The 23,143-nt window shown below is 37.5% G+C and overlaps 1 protein-coding gene across 9 annotated transcripts in view; it reads left to right on the top strand.

Annotated features, from left to right (window-relative positions):
* Lar (tyrosine-protein phosphatase Lar) overlaps nucleotides 1-14,189 on the top strand; it is a 566,012-nt gene extending 551,823 nt beyond the window's left edge. For all 9 annotated transcript variants that reach the window (XM_034975410.2, XM_069503060.1, XM_034975408.2 and 6 more), the window contains 7 exons: nucleotides 1,178-1,317; nucleotides 1,397-1,599; nucleotides 1,794-4,923; nucleotides 5,000-5,110; nucleotides 5,962-6,131; nucleotides 6,649-6,784; nucleotides 8,979-14,189. In XM_034975410.2, the coding sequence (XP_034831301.2) occupies nucleotides 1,178-1,317; nucleotides 1,397-1,599; nucleotides 1,794-4,923; nucleotides 5,000-5,110; nucleotides 5,962-6,131; nucleotides 6,649-6,784; nucleotides 8,979-9,047 (3,959 nt within the window). In that variant the 3' untranslated portion in view covers nucleotides 9,048-14,189. The remainder of the gene's footprint in view (nucleotides 1-1,177; nucleotides 1,318-1,396; nucleotides 1,600-1,793; nucleotides 4,924-4,999; nucleotides 5,111-5,961; nucleotides 6,132-6,648; nucleotides 6,785-8,978) is intronic.
* Nucleotides 14,190-23,143: the final 8,954 nt, after the last annotated feature.

Genomic DNA, 23,143 nt, shown 5'->3' with positions numbered 1-23,143 from the left:
GTGTGAGTGAACCGCCTTACGCCAAGGGACATCAAAAAATTCTCCTCTACGTGCCTGCCTTCTACTGCTCACTAGAATGTTGAATTTTCAAATATTACTTTTAATAAGTACGATGCTACTGTGTTCGTGATAAGCCCGTATTCGAGACACATTTCACCTCATGCTAAATAAATTGTGAGCAGAAAAGGGCAATGCACGCTACCGTAGCTGGCGTCGAAGTCCCAAGCGGCTTAACCAGAATACGCCTCCTAAAAAGAGCTCAAAATTGACGAGGAAGTGAAATAAGAAAACCCCTATTTGCCGACAAGCGTTCTACTCGTAATCTCTCACTTAGTAGTTCCGTTCGCCCTGCAATGTTCGCACAATTTATCTTAAATGTATTTGAATGCGTTTTCTCTTTTTTCTCTCGTCACTGACTTTGTATGGGCCGCTGGTAACCCGTACAGCTCTGAAGAGTGAGTATAATTGACTATAGTGCTTTATTTATGTGCGTTTGTGCTTGTGCCTAAGCTTTCTGTAGTTTGTTCTTCCTAGTACAATATATTGAAAACCTTTTTAAAACAAACTGCAAGTGATGTTCTCCAAGACGCATGTTTTTGTGTCTCGATTTGATTAATCCGTGTAAGATTTGGTGTGCCCTTCTAATAACATGTTACATCAAATCTTTTTTGCTAAATGTGAATGAACCCTTGCAGAATGTGATAACAGGATAACTATGTCTAGATATAGTAACGCTGCTTTGGATACCTACTAATAGATGACTTACTAAATGTTAACTCTTTGTAATGCTTGACGATTTTAGTTGATCTTAACGATGTGGATTGGAAGGTAATGGATTTTAATTGGTTATGGTGATGTGAAAGGGCGTAAAAGTTAAGATGATTCAGTGTGTGTTGGTATTCAAATGCCCGATCGAGATGCTGAGCGGCGGACTGTCGCGACCGAAATACTCTATCAGCATATCCGACGGGACTGCCGACCGCACTTTTTGAACATTTTTTCGATAACTTTCCGCAACGCTTACCGATAAGCTGTCGAAGCTTTTTTACAATTTAGCCCCTAAATACTTAAGCTTAAGGTAGTTTTAGTACGCTCCCTTAGATGCTGATAGGGCATTTAGGTCTGTGCAACAGAGGTCAGGCTCAGATTTCCTGAAGTTTTTTCTATGTGCCCACAGTGCCCGGGGAGCCACAAGACGTGAAGGTTATCTCAATCAACTCGACGTCGATCCATGTAACGTGGAAGCCACCGCAGGAGAAAGAGAAAAATGGCATTATTAGGGGATATCATGTCCACGTTCAAGAACTTAGGGAAGAGGTAAATAAATAATCTTTCTGTTTCACATTTTGATTATCTATTGCTATTTTTCTTCAACGCTCAATTGTTCTTTTAACAGGGAAAGGGTCTTCTCAATGACCCAATGCGTTTTAACGTAATGGATGACACCACTCTGGAGTTAAACGTATCTGGCTTGCAACCGGACACTCGGTATAGTGTGCAAGTAGCGGCTCTCACTAGAAAAGGAGACGGTGATCGTAGCCCGCCCGTAACTGTCAAAACTCCTGGTGGAGTTCCAAACCGACCGACTGTTAATTTAAAGTAAGTACCTATAAATAAGACAATCTTATTAGGTTGGCAACCATTAAGGTTGACCTTTTTCACTACTGAACTAAACGGTACACTTGAGCTCATGTTGGACAGGTGCAGTCTGGAGGCTGAAAAGACTGAAGAATAATTAATTAAAACTCACATTTGTAATTTTTTTGCAAAACTAAAGAAATTGTTTGTTTCAGAATTATGGAACGTGACCCAATAGTATCAATTGAAATAGAATGGGCGAAACCAGCTCAAACCTACGGTGATCTTTTAGGGTACAGATTGAGATATGGCATCAAGGATCAACCACTCGAAGAAATTAATTTTCCCGGAACCAAAGTTACCTCGCATAGAATTAATGATTTAGAAAGAGGAGTACAGTATGAATTTAGATTAGCAGGAAGGAATCCGATTGGAATCGGTCAGGAAACAATCAAGTATTGGCTAACGCCAGAAGGCGCTCCGAAAGGACCTCCGAGTAACGTTACCTATCATTTCCAAACTCCAGACGTTATTAGCATTAGATGGGAACCACCAATCAGAGCAGACAGAAGTGGCCAAATAAAAAAGTATGACGTCCAATTTTATAAGCGAGGAGACCAATCGTCTCTGATTGAAAAAACTACCGAACACACAAAAGCAGTGTTTACCGGCTTAGAAGAAGATGCCCATTATGTGTTCAAAGTAAGGGCTTACACGGACCAAGGTGCCGGCCCGTATAGTAAGGATATCACGGCTCATACTGAAAGGGACATCGGTAGAGCGCCCATGTCAGTCAAAGCCGTTGCAACATCAGAATCAGGTGTGGAAGTATGGTGGGAGCCTGTTCCGTCGAGAAAGAAAATTATCGGTTATGTTATATTCTTCACTATGACTCCTGTAGAGGATTTAGATGAATGGCAGCAGAAAACTGTTCATGTTACACATTCTGCTGATTTGGAAAACCTAGAAAAGTTCGCCGAATATGCTATAGCAGTAGCGGCGAAGACTGCTGATGGTTTAGGAAGGCTGTCGGAAAAAGTTACTGTTAAAGTCAAGCCCGAAGAAGTGCCTTTACATCTTAGAGCTCAAGATGTATCCACCCATTCCATGACACTATCGTGGTCTCCCCCGTTACGTTTGAATCCAGTTAGCTATAAGATTTCGTATAATGCAATAAAAGAATTTGTTGATTCTCTAGGAATGACTCAAACTCAAGAAATTTTTAAGAAAGAAATTGTTGTTAAACATGATAAGACTTCATATTCAATTAATGATTTATCGCCATTTACTACGTACAATGTAAATATAAGTGCCATACCTAATGATAAGTCATATAGACCGCCTACCACGATAACGGTGACTACTCAAATGGCCGCACCTAAACCGATGGTTAAACCAGACTTTTACGGTGTTGTCGATAATGAAATACTCGTAATTCTACCTCAAGCCTCTGAAGAATATGGACCCATATCACATTACTATTTAGTTGTTGTACCAGATGATAAAGCACATAACCATAAAAACCCAGATCAGTTCCTAACCGAAGATTTAATTAAAAATAATGCTCGGACAGATGATGAAAATGCGCCGTATATTGCTGCCAAGTTTTTGCAAAGAAATATTCTTTATACCTTCCATCTCGGTAATGACGAAATGTACGAAGGCTTCCTCAATAGAAAGCTGAATCTAAATAAGAAATACAGAGTTTTCGTTAGAGCTGTTGTCGATACTCCTCAAAAGCATTTATATACATCTAGTCCTTTCTCAGAATACTTATCGTTGGATATGCGAGAAGCTCCACCGGGTGAAGAACCGAGGAGACCAGATCCCAAAGATATTAATGGAGATCCAGAAATTAGAATAGAAGAGAACAGAAAAGAGGCTGGAATGGTATGGGTTATAGGTCCAATAATAGCAGCGTTGATGCTATCGTTATGTTTAGTACTGTTATTCATTGTTAAAAGAAGAAGACAACCTTGTAAAACTCCCGACCAAGCGGCTGTTACGCGACCCTTAATGTCTGCTGATATTGGATTTGGCGCGCCTTCCGATCCAGTTGAAATGAGGCGCTTAAACTTCCAAACACCAGCTATGATCTCTCATCCTCCGATCCCAATATCAGAACTATCTGAACATATTGACAGGCTAAAAGCTAATGACAACCTGAAATTCTCTCAGGAGTATGAGAGTATAGAACCTGGTCAACAATTCACATGGGATCACTCTAACATGGAAGTAAATAAGCCCAAGAACCGCTACGCCAATGTAATTGCATACGACCACAGTCGCGTCATTCTGCAACCAATCGATGGAATTCTTGGAAGCGATTACATTAATGCCAACTATTGTGATGGTTACCGCAAACATAATGCGTACGTCGCCACACAAGGGCCACTTCAAGAAACGTTTGCAGATTTCTGGCGAATGTGCTGGGAACTACGAACGTCCACAATAGTAATGATGACAAAGTTAGAAGAGAGGACGAGAATTAAGTGCGATCAATATTGGCCAAGCCGAGGCAGCGAGTCGTATGGTATGATGACGGTTACCATCGCAGAAGTTCAGGAACTTGCCACTTATTGTATTAGAACATTCCAAGTGACTCGAAACGGGGGAGCTGAGCGTCGAGAAATTAAGCAACTTCAGTTCACTGCGTGGCCCGATCACGGAGTACCTGATCATCCAGCTCCTTTCTTGCAATTTCTACGCCGTGTTCGTGCTTTGAACCCTCCTGATGCCGGTCCTTTAGTCGTGCACTGCTCTGCTGGAGTCGGGCGTACGGGATGCTTTATTGTTATCGACTCTATGCTCGAAAGAGCCAGGCACGAACGCACTGTAGACATCTATGGCCACGTGACTTGTTTACGAGCTCAACGAAACTACATGGTGCAAACAGAAGACCAGTACATTTTTATCCATGATGCCTTACTCGAAGCTGTTATTTGCGGAGACACCGAAGTGCCAGCTCGTAATTTGCATTCGCACATTCAGAAACTGATGCGAATCGATACGATCGAGAATATAACTGGAATGGAATTGGAATTTAAAAAGCTCGCAAATATGAAAGCCGATTCTAGCCGATTTGTGTCCGCTAGCTTGCCATGCAATAAACACAAGAATAGACTGGTGCACATCTTGCCATACGAGTCTACCCGAGTCTGCTTGACTCCGCGGGATGGCTCAGATTATATCAATGCTTCGTTTGTTGATGGATACAGATATAGGGCCGCCTACATTGCCACTCAAGGCCCATTGCCTGATACGACAGATGATTTCTGGCGAATGCTTTGGGAGCACAATTCGACCATCATCGTTATGCTTACTAAATTGAAGGAGATGGGCAGAGTAAGTTGCTGCTAATTCTTTAATTTTAATACTTGACGTTTTTGAACCCATTTTGAATATTACTATTTTATTACAGGAAAAATGTCACCAATATTGGCCTTCGGACCGCTCTGTTCGATACCAGTGCTTTGTCGTTGATCCTATCGCCGAGTACAATATGCCACAGTACATCTTGAGAGAATTCAAGGTAATTTACATAACCGTGGATAACGTCTCGTCTTCCTGTTTAAATTATTATTTATTTCATATTTTGTGCCTTTTGACATGGGGCCCGAGGGCTCGAGATGAAATTTCAAAAACGGTTATCGAGTCATCCGGGGACCCGACAGATGGCAAAGAATTAGTTTGGCCCTCCAAAGGGGCAATGCTACCAGCATCTTGGGTACAATTCCTCGCTGCGGTGGTCTCGATGAGATTTTAGATTCAATTTAATTTATTTTAGTTTTTAACCGACTTTCAAAAAGAAGGTGGTTCTCAATTCGGCCCATTTTTAATTTAAAATATTCTTTTTAGGGTTCCGTACCTCAAAAGGAAAAACGGAACCCTTATAGGATCACTTTGTTGTCTGTCTGTCTGTCTGTCTGTCTGTCTGTCTGTCTGTCCGTCTGTCTGTCAAGAAACCTACAGGGTACTTCCCGTTGACCTAGAATCATAAAATTTGACAGGTAGGTAGGTCTTATAGCTGACATTTGGGGAAAAATCTGAAAACCGTGAATTTAGGGTTAGATCACACAAAAAAAATTAAATTGTGGTCATGAACTAATAATTAGAATTTTCAACTTTCGAAGTTAGTGACTAGGTATATCAAGTGGGGTATCATATGAAAGGTCTTCACCTGTACATTCTTAAACGAAAATGTCGAAAAAACATTCGACTGTAGTAAGGAACCCTCATTGCGCGAGCCTGACTCGCACTTGGCCGGTTTTTTAGTTTTAATTTAGATTTAAGTTTATTTTAGAGAATTGTTAATTTAACTTGTGTAACAATTTTTTTGCTAATAAATTTTTAATTTATTAACTTATTATTATTTTGATGCAGGTCACAGACGCTCGCGACGGGGCGTCGAGGACGGTCCGTCAGTTCCAATTCACGGACTGGCCTGAACAAGGCGTGCCCAAGAGTGGTGAAGGCTTCATCGACTTCCTCGGCCAAGTCCACAAGACTAAAGAACAGTTTGGACAGGATGGTCCTATCACAGTACACTGCAGGTGGGTTTTGTGCAAAGTATAACATGTATTTCTACTTTCACGTTTGGATCGTGGTCGTAGTTGTATTAGGATCCATATTCCATATTATGGATCTTATTAGTATCGTTCGTAAGTGTTAACATTCGTTTCCCTTTTAAATTTTATTCTGCATTTGTAAATTACAGACTAAACTTACTAAGCCTCGTCGTCGTTACTTGTCGAGTTTCTTGGCCGCAGATTTTGTAACGTTATATTTTGACCAACGCCGTCAACAGTAATTAATATTAATCAATGTAATCTCCAGTGCATTATTTACTTTTCTACTAAGTCGCTGTAACATAAACGTCAACCGAAGAAAGAAAGAATGGAAGAAAAAAAGAAAAACGTTTAAGTATTTCTTAAATTGCTGCACATAGGTGTCTTATAGAAATTAAAACAAACCACGATCTTGCACCGCTCCTATCTAAGCAGCTCCCTGCGACTCGCTTGAGATCATCAGTCTTCCTAGTTTCCCAACTTAGTACTAATTTTTTTGTAGTGCTGGCGTCGGCCGTACGGGCGTGTTCATAACGCTGTCGACGGTGCTCGAGCGCATGCAGTACGAGGGCGTAGTGGACGTGTTCCAGACCGTACGCACGCTGCGCACGCAACGCCCCGCCATGGTGCAAACTGAGGTAACGCTCTTAACGAGGGAAGTCTTAGCCGTGCATTTAATTACATATTGGGCCGACTACTTTGGCTTCTTTAGGATAACCACTGTTTGAGTTAATGTTATAATTTCACTCACTCAGTCACACAAGAAACATACTACAATTATTGAGCCGTCTGGCGCCACACGACTGACTCTATTTTCATCCTTTAGTCCCCTATATCAACGACTAACAGAACGTAACCTGCGCATAAATTCGCCACTGCGCGAGTGCAAGACGACACGAGATGAATGATAATGTGAATAGACATCTCGCCTCCCGTCTCCTATCTCGACTCGCCTTTCGTGCGTATGAGTAATTATGCGCACTCCTAGGAATTAATATAATGTTGAGATGGGATTACCTACTATCAAATTCAGACGGACTCGGCTTTTATAGGCAAACAATTATTTAGCATGCTGAAATGATGCCGCGTAGAAACAAATTAGGTATTTAACGAATCTTTCATATCCTTCAACCTGGAAGGATATGAAAGATTCATTTGAATAGTTTAATTACCTAAAGATATGATATTTTTAATGAGATAAAGATTCATTTGAATAGTCAAGTTTCATCCTATCTTTCCAGGTGGAAAAGGTTTAATGCATTAAACTATTCAAAATTATCAGATGAATTATTCTAGGTCTGTGATTCTAAAGAATCGAATCGGCATTGGAGCTTGATTGTGACACAAGTGGAGAAGAAACTAAGATGGATAATTTCTTCTCCACTTATGTCACAAATCATCTAGACCAAAACTATCAGACCTACATTCGTTTGATAGTTTTGAATAGGTACAACAACGGTCGCGATCTAAAATAAATACCGACGAAGATTTTCTACAGCGATAATAACATTATACAATCTATAAATACGAGTACCTGTTAGTGACTCAGCAGCTTAGCAATAATCTTTTTTCAATCAATGTTGCTTCTACAAAAGTAGGGGAAGCTCAATTTAATTTTACTTATAAAGGCCTGAAATAGGGTTGTCACATTTATTATAATATCGCTTATGTTTTGTTTCTATAATTTATCCTGACTTTAAAAAACACTTGCGTAAAATACGTATGGTATTATTTCTCATTCTAGTGAATTTTACCGAAAAAATACTAATCTTAATCGTAGTTTCACACTTTTCCACGTAAGTATATGAAAATTGTGCTAATAAAAAAGCCTTATTAGTACCACATTAGAAAGACACACATCACAAAAAGTCTTAACTTAGTTTAGTATAAAAATTACTTGAGAAGTCTTCGGCTTCGCCTCGGCCTTCCAATAATAGTCGGCCATATCGCTTTATTTCAGGCCTGGACTACTCCAGGATTATATCAAAATATTTTAGACATAAACAACTAGTATATGCTACGATAAACGCGTGACAACCCTAGCCCGAATTCACTTTCCGCTGGGAATACCTCGCGCCTTTGAAAGCTGTAAATTCCTCGTATCGGCTAAGTAATTATTTTTAATGGAATTAGCTTACACCGTACAAAGGTCGTGTCTCTAAGCCCTCACCCCGCAGTAAATTGGAAGATGTGAATTGCGAACAGTACAGATAGAATAGTGAGTGCGTCAGTCGTTATAGCCCAATAGCCTATCTGGTTAAGTCGTCCGTCCGCCTCGTAAGTGGTCCGTCGCGCGTCCCAGGCACGCGCCTCCTGACTTTTTGAAATTATGTGCATTTTATGAAATTAAATATCACTTACTTTAAACACAGCAAAACGCGAAGGAAAACATCGTGAGGAAACCTGCATAATATTCAGTTCTCCATAATGTTCTCAAAAATGTGTGAAGTCTTCCAATCCGGACATGTCCGGCGTGGTGGACTATAGCCAAACTTCTCATACTGGTCGGAGACCCGTGTACAGTAGTGGGCCGGCGATGGGTTTATTTATTTATTTGATCATGATGATGATGAGTGCGTGCAAAACAAGTAGGTAATCCAATCTGAATACGAGGTGTACGACTGCTTTGATTCCACGTCACCCCACCCCTAGCCTAATATTTGATAGATGTCGATTTCAAGATCAAATCGAGAGTTTCCTCACTCTAGTTCACTCTGATACTGTTGTAAATTGAGATTGGACTACTTGTTTGCACGCACTGGCCGCTTGACAATAAAACTCTTTTTTATCTTCGAATAAAAATGTATTACAATCGGTGTTTTTTTGTCATAGGACCAGTACGAATTCTGCTACCGCGCTGCGCTGGAGTACCTCGGATCGTTCGACCACTACGCCAACTGACGCTGAGACATACTCGTCTAAACTAACCCTTAGCAAACCCTGCCGTGTAGGTGTATGCATATCGCCTTAGAGAAACAATTGTCTATGGTCCTTTGACATTCCATCAAAGCGTGTTGTTAATCTGTGTAAATGTGACAGATCGTTCGTATTTTAAATTTTAGATGGTAAATTCTACAACATAATCGAAATTAAAATTGCCTGAAGAATTGATGACTATTGTTGTTTAATTGGAAACAATTGTAATTTTTTAATTGAACCCAGTAATAACTGATTGAAACCATACAAAATACAAATTCGTTATACCTACAATTAAAATTCTTAAAAATATAAAAATGTACCGTAGATATTTGACGTGTATTTACCGTGACCTATACCTAGTAGCACATTAAAAAATTAAATTAAAAAGAACTACGATGCCTATCTTACATAATAGGTTTATCATACCTACATAATATTATTATACAGTTTTAACAACACGCAACATTTAATGTTTGTATAATTGCTACATAAGACCTATAGTTAAACTACTGTTGAGTGTTGATAGCCTACACATTTAACATAATTTTAGGTACGTCATGAATAAAATATGATTTTAATATTTTAAATATTATATAATAATAATGACAGTTTAATTTTGACCTTTTCATAAATAATTTGAATAATGGCTACGTAGATATTATTGTGACATTTGTTGATGGAATTGACGTAAAACGCACTTTACTAAGATTTAATGGAGAGTGGTTTATAGGTCTTTACAGTTAGATTACTTAGAAACATTGCCAACTTTGTAATAATTTTGAGATTTTAGCATATTTCTAAAGCAAAGTAATCATATGAATGTCTTGATGAAGATAACGTTTAAAACGTCATTTTAACAAAGTTGACAATTTCTAAATGAATATTAAGGGAAAATGAACTTTCTTTTAAAAATTAATTCATACCTAAATATAATTAGAAAAAACGGCAGGGTTAAAATTACAAGAAGGCGCAGTTTTTCTCAAATTGATTATATTATATAACCCACATTTGTTCACAAAATGTTGTATACCTTATGAGGCTATCACGTATCAGTGCCTAGGAAAAGTTACTTATGATGTATATTTACGAATGCGACCAGTTATTGCAAACATGATTGTGAATCGGAAGGGTAAATATCTTTAATAAACTCTTTATTGAATAACCCTATATCTAACTACCATAGATAAAAAAGAACTTTTAAGCAGACTGCACATTACATCGCCAAACGCAACTAATTTTTCAGTACGTTAAAAATGCAGATGAGGTTATCAGCATACCTACACCGTATTTTCGGCGCTTGCGAAAGTCATTTGGATTTTAACTAAACAAAAAATACGTAACAAGTGCATGTATCGTTTAGTAGTAATGTGTGTTCAGCTTATATCTTACTACCATAGATAAAAAAGGAATTTTTATGCGCTGCTGTTCGTGCTATTTTTAAATATGGAACATTATAAACGTTAAATTATTGGAAAAACAAAAGTTCGATGCATTTAAATTTCAGAAAAAAAATAAGAATTTCGTGATGGTACACTATTTAAAAATTAACCGGTTAATTAATTGTTCCGCCGAATACATAATTTAGCAAAATACATATAACATGTAATTATTATAGACCAAGAGCTAGTGGACTACTTTTCCAGGTTTTTATACCGCTCCATATATTTTTTTTAAACTTAAACGTGCAAAAAGTACGAATATTTTTTTTATATACAATTTGGACTGGCTATAAAAGTCTTGAAGAATTCGTGCACTAGTCCTGGTAAATTAGAATTGACTCAGTGCGCTTAGAGGACGTTATGCGACAATTATGATGTTTTACTCTGATCATCACATGATATATCTTATACGACATTATATTGTAAAAGTGTAAAAATAGTTATTGCAGCTGTAATTAGAAGTTTATTTTTCATATCGGGTGTTAAATACGTTTAGTAGTGTAAATTTTGTGATAACAAACATGTTTCATTAATGCAATATAACAAACTTTTTAGGACGAATCGGCTGTGTCGTGTGAAATTCTGTCATGTGCGTAGTGGATATGAAATTTTATGTAAATAGCTCTGATTTTACATTTTGATTTGCGTAAAAGTATATCTACCTGTTTGTCTTGCCCATTCCATGCTACAGTTTTTAAAATCATCCTTAAATAGAATTCGCCATAAAAATGGACCAATGTGTTTACTATCAACAATTATTTCGTGTCAATTCAAGACCGAAGAAACTTATCGTAGGTAAATAATTCTAATGCATATTTAACAAAACTTTCGTGATTTGTAAAAAGTTGATAGTAGGCCGTTGAGTTTCTCAGCTAGGCATTTTATTGTTTTTATTTACATAACTAAATAGATTAAGGGAATATTTTTAACATCACTGCCCCCATTAGTGAAGACGGTGATTCGATGACATATCTATTTGTTAGGTAGAAAAAAAATGTTTTGTCGGTGTGTTGTAATGTTTTAATGAAATTGTAAGGAGATGATTCGAATATGAATCGAATCTAAACTATTAGAATGGTGTAGTCGAGTAAATTTATCGATGATGCCTAGTAAAAGAAATTCTGAGTCACATTTATAGACAAAAGAATTTTTAATACCTATTGTTAACTGCTTGATTATTTTTGTCTTTCTAAAAACAGAAGTGTATCGTTCTAAGAAAAAAATGCGATCGCCCTATCTATCTATTTATTATTTAATTAGTTAAATAAATCTTGCGCATATTATTTTTTCCGGCTATGACACCCTTCATACTATTTTAAGCTATCTTTAAGTGTAGAATTGTTTAACCTTTTACAATAACCCTTTGCCCAGTATCGTATTAAGGTTATTAGGTTTTCCACTCGTTTTATACAATCTATACCTTATATCGATCTACGTGTAAGTTAAAGTTGAGCTTTTAACTTAGATTTAATAACGTAATATGATGCGGTCTGCGAAACTTGAAAAATGATCTATTAAATTTGTCCGACAGATACACCATAAACGAAACGGTAAATATTATCAATTTTGCTGCAGGTATTTGAAAATTATAATCATCTATTACTATCACAAACAATATTGATTTTTTGTACTGCATTTTCTCTAATCAACTATACAACTGTAAAGATGACAGTGTTAACTGCCACGACCCGATTCTATTTCTACTCGTTTTGTCTATGGCGTACGGACATTTTTACTTGATCGGATAACACGGTCGACGTCAACTGCCAATCGTTCACGTAGTTATAATAAAACTTAAGATGTATCGATAATCGAAAACGTAGGTTTTAATGGAAATTATTGTTAAATTGAGGTTATAGTGAAAATTTAATACTCGTTGATGAATCGCATATGTAATCAGGTTTGCTTACACGCTAGAAGAAATATACTCTAAGAGCCCACAACTAAATTGAGAGAGGTATTTTATCTAGAAAGTATTCTTCTTTCATTGAATACCTCCTTCCAGACATGACATGGGATCTTAGGCTATAAATTGGGGGAGCCTTAGTTTTGCCTAGCCTTTTCTTTCAGCCTCTTAAGCTTTTAAAACACTTTTAAAATTAATCTCTGTTAAATACCTTAATATAAATATGATCCTAAAAATTGATTTACCGATTTTTCTCAAAACTTAATTTATTATTATGATTTAACAATCATACTTCACGTAAAATGTGCCACACATATTTTTTTACACTTGTTGTAAATGCCATTTTCGTGTTCATACATTTAAAGAACTACTTTATTTGCTTTTTTAATCTACTTTATGGTAAAACATGTATTAAGACCATTTAAACCATATTAATTTGTGTGGAACTCGGAATATTTGTTTGTGTCTTTACAACTAACGTTATATATATATATATATATATATAATGGTTATATTATGTAAATCGGTAATTAAAACATCAAAAATCAGTAAATTAATTTTTTTTAATATCTTTTTTTAATTTACAAAATTATATTAAATAACATTTTTACGTAAAACTTTTAACACTAAAAAAATTGACGCACACTACCGACCTGTAAAATAATTACATAAAAATCCATCACTTTTAATTTTATTTTTTCATGTTGTGTAGAATATTAGTAATCAGCAGTGCAATTATTATTATAAAAATGTTACGTATCACCAATACTGCAACAAATAACAGTACTGCAAGTAGGAAATATTGAAAAAAATATAATAGTAATAGTACTTTTTAGCTAGATAACGTTATTTTTCTACAACTTGTAGACAGTGTTCATATTAAAATGTAATTCTTAAGTGTGAATTTTCCTTAGGTCGTGATTTGATACAGTATTGGTAATACGAATACTTAACCAAAACCATTATGCCATAAAGAGGTGCTGTATGTATGTAATTCCATTTTTAGTACAAAATAATGTGTTAAATGCAAATCAAGTTCGTATCCAATGTTAAGTTGTATGTATGTAAAAGACTGATTTACTACGTTTTTCCATGTGTTCTTTATTAATTTTTATTATGTAATTTTTGTCTTCTATGCAGCTAGATACTATATGAACTATAATGATGATTTTCATACAGATTTTGTAATTGTAATTTTCTTTTATTATAGTAAGTATTAAGTTTAAGTAATTTGACAGTGTCTGGTTAAGTGGGGAACCAAAATTATTGTTTTTTTTCTATATGGTGAATAAACCTAAACAGTGTTATAGGAAGATTATTTTTGCCAAAAACAAAAATGTAGGTTATGTATTTTTATAAACAATAAGAAATTAATAAAATCGACAAATATATTTAAACGAGATGTTTACTTTTCGAACATAATAATTTTAGTTCCCCCAGATGTAATTAACTTAAAAATGTACATGTTAAATTGCATTATTTTTAATGTATTCAATGTTGCAATCCGGAATCAAGTAGCCGCCTTGCGTTTTGTATATTTTGAATTGCTAATGTTGGTACCGTGTTACCATAGCTTCAATATATTTTAATGCAAAAATTAAAATGGCGGACGCAATATGGTGGGACGGTGTGTGAATGTATTTAGTAGGAGTTCGTAGACGATGATTATTTTATAAAAAGAATTAAATTTTCCCGCGCTGCGTCTCGGGACACGATGGATTCGCAAAATTATACATAATGTATATGAAGAAATAAATTTATGTGAGGCGATATACTTAATTGATTTTTTTATTTCCCCTCCCCTAAATATTTTTTATTACGACAGGCAGTTTTATTACGACGTGAAAAATGCAGTGGCTTAAAGAAAACAAAGTTTTTTTATGAATCCACTACATAAGAATTATTTACCTACAAAACCCGCCACCACAAAAGCTTGTTGTCCACTAAACCTATTAAGAAATAACCTTATTCGAGACACGTCTTTCCAAGTAACATTGTTATCAAGATAATCTCATTACCTAAGTATTGCGTCAACACAAATTGGCTCAATGAAAACGTATTGCTGGCTATTAATTAGAATGCCATGTATGTATTGCAGATACAACGTTTCGAGGTTATGAGGAGATTAATCATGGGCTTTATGAGGCTTTCAGTTTAAAGTTTATAGGCGAAAATCTCTACTCTAAGGGATTTTGATAATATTTCCAGAATTCTTTCTTCAATCAAAGCAAATTTAATAGAGTACCCACCTACTTGCTCTATGTTAAGTTGCACATCACTTTCCAATGTATAAGTCCCGCAAATTGTTATTGCGCTGGAACCATGTCTCATTAACATCGAAATGACGTCATTTTGACGTCAGTCGAAATAAAAATATACCATTCGCTCGAAACTTCAGTCTAGTGCTGACGTCACTTAAATGGCGGCCACGCGCCTTATCAATTTGCGGGACTTATAACATAATGATAAAACATTCATGAACTTACCTACTTTACTTTACTTTAGGTAAGTAGTGTATGTTCATGAATTTAGATCGGTTATGAAGTATTAAACAAATAGTAAGTAGTACAGACGTCAGCTCCCGAACTATCATCATCATCATCAGCCTGTGGACGTCCACTGTTGGACATAGGCATTCCCTAAAGAGCGCCACCACACCCGGTCCTCAGCCTTCCTCATCCAGCTACTTCCCGCCAGCCTCTTTATATCGTCGGTCCATCGTGCTGGAGGGCGTCCCACACTACGCTTGCTTAAACGCGGTCTCCACTCAAGGACTTTCCGGCTCCAACGGCCATCGCCTCTACGACAGGCATGACCTGCCCACTGCCACTTCAGCTTGCTAATAGTTTGGGCTATGTCAGTGACCTTGGTTCTCCTGCGGATCTCCTCATTTCTGATCTTGTCCCTCAAGGAAACTCCTAACATAGCCCTCTCCATAGCTCGCTGAGCTACTTTGAATTTGTGAACAAGGCCGTTTGTTAGTGTCCACGTTTCAGCACCATAGGTGAGGACGGGAAGAACACACTGGTTAAAGACTTTCGTCTTGAGGCACTGAGGAATTGACGATGAGAAGACTTGACTCAATTTCCCAAAAGCTGCCCAACCTAGCCGAATTCTTCTGTTGGCTTCCTCGTCGAAATTGCTTCTGCCTAATTGAATTGTTTGGCCAAGGTAATTGTATTGTGAAACAATTTCGATGCCAACATTTTCGACGCTCATCGGTGACGGGACAACGTGTTGATTGAACATTATCTTTGTTTTGTCCAAGTTTATCCCGAGACCGATACGTCTGGAAGAGTGGCTTAGGTTACTCAGCATCTCCTCGAGATCTTGCGGAGTTTCTGCTAGAATAACCACGTCATCAGCGAACCGTAGATGTGAGATGTACTCGCCATTTATATTAAGTCCTCGTCCTTTCCAGTCCAGCGTTTTGAAGAGGTCTTCCAGAGCACTGTTAAACAGTTTTGGAGATACTACATCCCCCTGTCTAACGCCCCTTCGCAAGCTGATAGGTTTTGTCTGCTGAGACTGGATTTGGACGGTCATTGACGCAAAGTCATAAATACATCTCAACACCTCAATATACCGCCAATCGACCTGGCATCATTGCAATGATTCCAGAACAGCCCAAGTTTCGATAAGAGTCGAAGGCTTTCTCGTAGTCCACAAAGGCAAGACAGAGTGGGAGATTATATTCTTCTGTCTTCTGTATAATCTGCCTTAAGGTGTGTATGTGGTCTACGGTACTGTACCCTTTTCGAAACCCAGCCTGTTCCGGAGGTTGAAACTCATCAAGTCTTCGGGCGAGGCGATTTGTAAGAACCCTCGAAAACAACTTATAAACATGGCTCAAGAGTGAGATGGGCCGGTAGTTCTTTAATAGCTCCTTATCTCCTTTTTTAAAGAAAAGGATTACTACACTCTTGCTCCATGTTTTCGGCCGTTCATGATGACGTCATTAAACAGCTCCTTAAGCTCTTTCAGTACAGGAGTACCTCCCGCACGTAGGAGTTCTGATGTAATGCCGTCATCACCCGGCGCCTTGTTGTTACTGAGTTGTTTGAGGGCTATTCGCATCTCGCCAATGTCAATTTCTGGAATATCCTCGGTGTAGTGGCGTGTCAAGGTCGCTCGTTTGTCGTTCGTGCTTTGAGCCGTTTTAGGAGCCTGAGAAGAGTACAGCTGTTCATAAAATCGTTCGATCTCCTTCGGTGTTGAAGGAGATCGAACGATTCTCTTTCCGTGAGGCGTCCTCAGCTTTGTCAAGTGGCTCCTCTCAAGTCGTTTAGTAAACACCTTTGATCCTCGGTTCCGTTCGATTGTATTTTGAATATTGCAAGTGTTGTAGCGCCGGAGGTCAAATCGTATTCCTTTCTTAACACGCTTGTTTAGATTATGCCACTCAGGTGACGCCGAGGGGGGTCTCTCGTCTCTTCTCCATCTATGAATTAGTTATAATGGGTAGGCAGCTTCTATTCTAACTTCTACTGCAATCGTCCGATTGAAGTTTTTTTGAAGAAGATTGAAGTTAGTTTGCGTATCGATGACCAAATTATTTCTACTCAAACTCCGAATGTTCGTAGGTAAAAATTCCGATTAATCGTCAGACGAGTGAATTTTTCTACGACAATAGGTATTACCTACTTATTTAACTACTATACTTTTTTGACGCATAAGGTAATATTTAATCTAAAACGACTGAAAATGGAAGAATTTATATAAAATTAAGTACAAACTTTCAGCTAAAAAAACTAGGTATGTATAATATTATTATGTAGCTCGTCCCATAACTTTTATTCACGTTACTTAACATTTTTCTAATCTTTCATTTTTGATCGCCTTTTTAAACTTTTATTTATCGTTTCTATTCATCGCTTAAGGCACTTTACGCGTTTCAAAAGGAGGCTGTAACATGATTAATTACTTTCACGTTTTACTAAATCGATAGATAGGGCTGTATGTTTAAATCACCGGCTTAGCCCGCTGGGCGCCATGTTGGTCGCCGCGCGCGGGAAAATAATCCCGCCATAAATAACTGAATGACGTTTGTCTGTGGTCCACAAACAACAGATTGTGTATAACTGTGGCGCACTTGTTTCCGGAACACATACTTATGTTGTTAGTATTGTAAAAATATGTAATGTAGTATGTACCTAGTGTATTTTAGTTAAAAATCATTATTAATTTTTCTCAAAGATACTATATAGAACTAAAATATAGGATGGACGTAACGGTAGGTACAGACTACATACCTACATGCTTGTATTATTAAGCATGCTGTAAAAAATGGCCGTCTGTTTTCGATATTTTCCGAAAAATCATAGTGAAAACTTAGTTTTCTATTCCAACTCTAGTCTAATCCTATTAATTATTAATCTCATCATCATTTCGAGTCTCAACCCATCGCCGGCGCACTACTGAACACGGGAACGGGCACCCGCTCCCTGCACCCGCGCCAATGTTAGCGTACCTACGCCTTAAAATGTAGCGTTCCCCAAGTACAAAATAATAAGATCACGAAAAAGCCACATCAAACATTAAATAAAATATACCTACTCGTATTTGACGGTTGATCCTTCTCCGTATCTTAGGGGAAGAAATATGCAATTTGTCGAGCCACATAATTACAGAGCAGTAGGTAACCGCTCCCTAATTCTTAAATAAGGAAGGCGAACGATGTCACGCAAAATAAGGCTTAATTTAACTGAAGTAATGGATATTAGTTGGACTGTGTTTTATGAAATGTAAACTGAATACTAGATACTGTTAAGTTTTGAAGCCAAAACAGCTGTTTTATTTGTGTGGTTTTGACAGCGGAGAAGCAACCTTTACATTACAGCTTACAAATAATACGCCGTAGCAGCCCGTATTACAGATCAATCATTATTTATAACAAACTTCCCAACGACATTAAAGAAGAAACAAAAGAAGTCCCACCAGAGAAAATTAAAACAATGGGTACTACAAAAATGCTTTTATGATATACAAGAATTTCTAACTGCATAAACCTCAATAGCGTGACGCACCTGTAAATGACATCTGATATTGACATTTAACTATAAGACCTTGTAAGATTAAATAATTGCAAAATAACCATAACTAAATTAAATTCTTACAGTAGGTAACTATTTTTAAATATTTTATTCTATTGACAGAGACTTAATCAGACCATGGCAGCAATTATTTAATACTACTATACTTTGACCTTATTTTTATTTTGTACTAATCTTGCTTTATAATAAATTCTAGTCAACATTCTCAAAATATAATAATATGCATGCAAATGAATAATATTTAATATCTAGTAATGATAATTTTAATAATTTTAATCCTATTCTTAAAGTATCTTTAATATTTATCATTTTATTGTACCTAAAATTGTATTTGCAATACCCTGACAGGGTCTCATGTAATTAGCTTTTAGCTTTAAGCACCCACCATCAATAAATGTAAATGTACATGAAAGCAAATAAATAAATCTGAATCTGAATCTGAACCTGAAAAGTAGTACACGACGGGTCGAGATGGCAATCGGGGTATGAGGCGGGGCGGTCCCGCCCCGATTGCCATATCGACCTGTCGGGATCTATACCTAGTTTCCCCTAGAGAAAAACGACCACCAGGTTAAAACATTTGAAGGTTTGAATAAGTATGAAAAGGCAAAAAAAGGTTTAATTATACCACCTAGGTAACATGCCGAGGTGACATGACTCGAAGATACTAACACTTATATACCTAGGTGCTCTTTCTTAGCCTCTCAAAATCTCAATGCAAATTCATCGGAAAGCTATCCAGCATCTGAATAGAAGCGTGTGTTCGGTGTGATAGCTCAACTCGTCCGAGGCAGAATACGGATAGGAATTACGGGTTCTACAATTGAGACGTCATGTTTGCATATCAATGACTCTTGGATGAAGTTTGAATATATCTGCCTGAATTAATACAGTTTATAACGGAGCGGAATTGACCCGGGGCCGAAGACGAGAATATACATTTACGTCTATTATATGCTTAGTTCGATCGAAGTGGATATTCTTGGGCGCCCAGTTAATTGGTCGACACCGTGATTTTTTAATCTTTGACAATAATGTACCTATGATTGAAGTAGAGAGAGTAGAGGAACGAAATGCCACATACAACCTTGGGCCGTGCACTCGTGCTTATGAGTTATTCATAACAATTTTTAAAAAATCCCGTTGAGTCACAGTGTTACACACGTGGCCCGGGGGTGTGACTCAATGGGATTTTTTTTAATTGTCCCGTTGAGTAACACTGTTAATGGCCAATTTTTTGAAATTGTTGTCCCGTTGAGTCACACCTACATATTGCGTGTGTAACAAGTGTTGACTGAATGTGCACTTTTCCGTTACATCTCAACAAGGTTGAAAAATACTTACGTCCTTATTTTGTAGCAAATACCTAGTTAGCCGCTTTTGATTGACGCCCAAATCTCTTAGGCCGTCAAAAATATTCTTTGCAAAAGCACTTATTGTTTGCATTTTAATATAAAAAATGAATTGCCACATTTAATTAAAATATTGGATGATATGTGGTGGTGTAAGCCAGGCTTTAAAACTTCAATATTATTAATTACTTAAGCCCCAGCTCTCCTGGGGCGACGAAGATCTTTATTAAGTGGCACAATTCATTCGAGGAGGGAGATGGATTTGCTTCGTTTATAATAAACAATATAGCCCGCGTAAATGAGTTCGCTTTACTTTAATTTCTGGGCTCAGGTCTCAGGTATGATGACGGAGCAGAGCGATTGTTTACCTGTTTGCGTACCTCCTTACTTACGTAAAAAGACTGCAGTTGAAGCCAAAATAGTCCTTAATACTGGAATTTTCCGTACACATTTTCTTTCAAATTGATTTTCTTACAAATATAGAAAAAGCGGACTAACTGACTGACTGATCTATCAACGCACAGCTCTCTACAGGACGGATCGGGCTGAAATTTGGCATGCACTATTATGACGTAGACATCCGCTAAGAAAAAAATTTTGAAAATCCAACTCCTAAAAGGGTAAAATAGGGGTTTCAATTTTGTGTAGTCCACGCGGACGAAGTCGCGCGAATAAGCTTCTAAGCGCGAATAGATTAATTATTATTAGGTAGGTAGGTATATGTTGGAAGATAAGTACTTATACTGTAGGTACATTACGTACCTACAACTATTTCTATATAATGAATAGGTAGCTGATGCCCGCGAATTCGTCCGCGTGGATTTAGGTTTTTAAGTCCTGTGAAAATTGTAATTACCGTGTAAGTCTAAGTGGAGTATATTCAAATTAACCGAGCACTCAACAATGGTAACATCCAGTCGAGAACAATTTAATTTCACTCTGGTTGAATGTTAATGGATGTAATTAACGGGTAGATAGGTATTAGCTACAAATTTAAATATTTAAAAAGTATATCTATATCTAATGCGTACAAAATGAGTTCTCACGCGCCATTTTAACTTTATGTGTCACGTGAACTGAACACATCACGTGCCATGTGAACTGTCATGTCTAAAATACGATTTTAGTCCTTATTTTAAAGGTGGACCGGGTGGACCGTACTATGAGGTATGAGGTCTATAAAATTGTATGATTCCATAACCGGTGGTCTCCTTATATTATAAGCTAGAACTCTTTGTTACAATAGTATCTGTGACCGCGCTCTCTATACAACACACCTGAGACCAACAACCACAATATTTAAAATTAATCTGATAAAAGAAACGTCACTTGTATAATGCCTTTTTTAACGAGGGTCGCACACTTCTTTTGATATCAACCGTATCAACGTATTTATGGGGTGTCGGAAATGTTGCTTTACACAAAAGATTGTTGTGATAACTGTGTACCTATTTGTAATGAGATTCATATCCTTTGTGGATCGAATGTACTTCCCTACCTAGCTGTGTGAATGGAAAGGGTTGGACCTGATTTAAATCGTAATAATTATAATAAATTATATAAGGTAGGTGAATAGCAATCTCTTGTTGTGTTGTGTAGTATGTTTCGAGTCAACCTTTTTATGATTTGTTGATAATATTTACTTAACTAGCTGATGCCCGCGACTTCCGTCCGCGTGGATTTAGGTTTTTAAAAATCCCGTGGTAACTCTTTAATTTTCCAGGATGAAAAGTAGCCTATGTCCTTCCCCGGAACGTAAGTTAACTTTGTACCAAATTTCATCAAAATCGGTTGAACTGTTAGACCGTGAAAAGCTAGCAGACAGAGAGACAGACACACTTTGGCATTTATAATATTAGTATGGAACTATTTTTCTAAAAAAACTGGCTCTGTTGAGTAGGACATGAAATGCATAGATCGGATTGGCTGCCTAGTACCCGGAGACTCCGATACGAGTCTGCAGACTACGTATTATTCTCGCTACCTACATTTGAAATTACTGAGTATATAGCACGCGACAGGTCGAGAGGGCAATCGGAGTATAAGGCGGTGGGACGCCCCGCCTCATACCCGCACGTTATCTGCACTCGCTCGCACCGGGTTAGCTTGGGCCTGTGTGGCGTTCCCTCCCCGTTTGCCATCTCGACCTGTCGCTCATTATAGATAGTTATGCGGTAGGGCGATTGTCTAAAAGCTGCTTCAATCATTATTACAATCTCAATTGTTCTGATTGGCTGAATTTGTGCGATTCTTGTTGCAACAATGCATTGTGGCCAATAGTGAGCGAGCATTAACCAATCAGAGATGATTGCGATCGTAACATTGTAGCTGTCAAATAACCGCGGTAGGGACACTGTTTTATTATCATCACCAACCGATAGACGTCCACAGCTGGGCATAGGTGTCTTGTAGGGACTTCCACACACCACGGTCTAGCGCTGCCTGAATCTGAGGACTGTTTGTCCAGCTAGTGAGGGGTCTTCCAACGCTGCGTTTTCCGGTGTGAGGTCGCCATTGCAGCAATTTGGGATCCCAATTTCTATCGGTTGTCGACTTTGGGATGATTTATGCTAGACCGTGCCACGTTCGAGGAACGTCCGACGCACAGACGATCCACGGATTGCAGTTTTGTATGAAGAAACGTAAACGTAAACGGACGGAACATGGCATGTCAATGTAACTTCATACATTTTCTGATCTGTGTGTCTATAAGTCATCCCTAATGCGGTTTTATGGCATGCCCGCGCTTTTTCTGAACTGTGTCTCGGACGTGGCACGGCTCGGGCCCGGCGCTGTCTAGCATAAATCATCCCTAATGCGGCTTTATGACATGCCACAATGTCGCACTGTGTTGCTGGGACGTAAAAGAAGCTTTAATGTTAGGGTATCTTATTATAAAATCGCATAAAAAAATACAGTATTAAATCAATCATTTTAATTACTTTCTAATAAACAATCAAAATTCTAAGTAATAATTAATAATTATTATCACAATTAACACTGGAGATATCAACAATAAATGCAATCTGTTTCGATCTGTCGACACGATTTCAAACCAATCGGTTGTAAAACACAAAACATTCATATTTACTTCAAAGGTGCATTTCTTTCACCACTTTTTAATAAAGTTTAAAATTATTCTAATCCGCCATCTTAGATCATCCGCCATGTTGAATTTTTAATGACGTCAGCAATTGGCGTCACGAAAAAAAAGAGCTTAGCGGGGTGATTCGCTAACTCAGTGTTCAACACTGAACTATAGCCACCGAGCTCATTTGACATTGATTGGTTCTACATTGCTGCTTCACTGAATCTCAGAACAAGGACT

Source organism: Maniola hyperantus, chromosome 14 (genome assembly GCF_902806685.2).
Source record: "Maniola hyperantus chromosome 14, iAphHyp1.2, whole genome shotgun sequence".
Taxonomy (NCBI): domain Eukaryota; kingdom Metazoa; phylum Arthropoda; class Insecta; order Lepidoptera; family Nymphalidae; genus Maniola; species Maniola hyperantus.
Note: the sequence above shows the minus strand (reverse complement) of the source record. Positions and strands in the feature narration are given on the sequence as shown.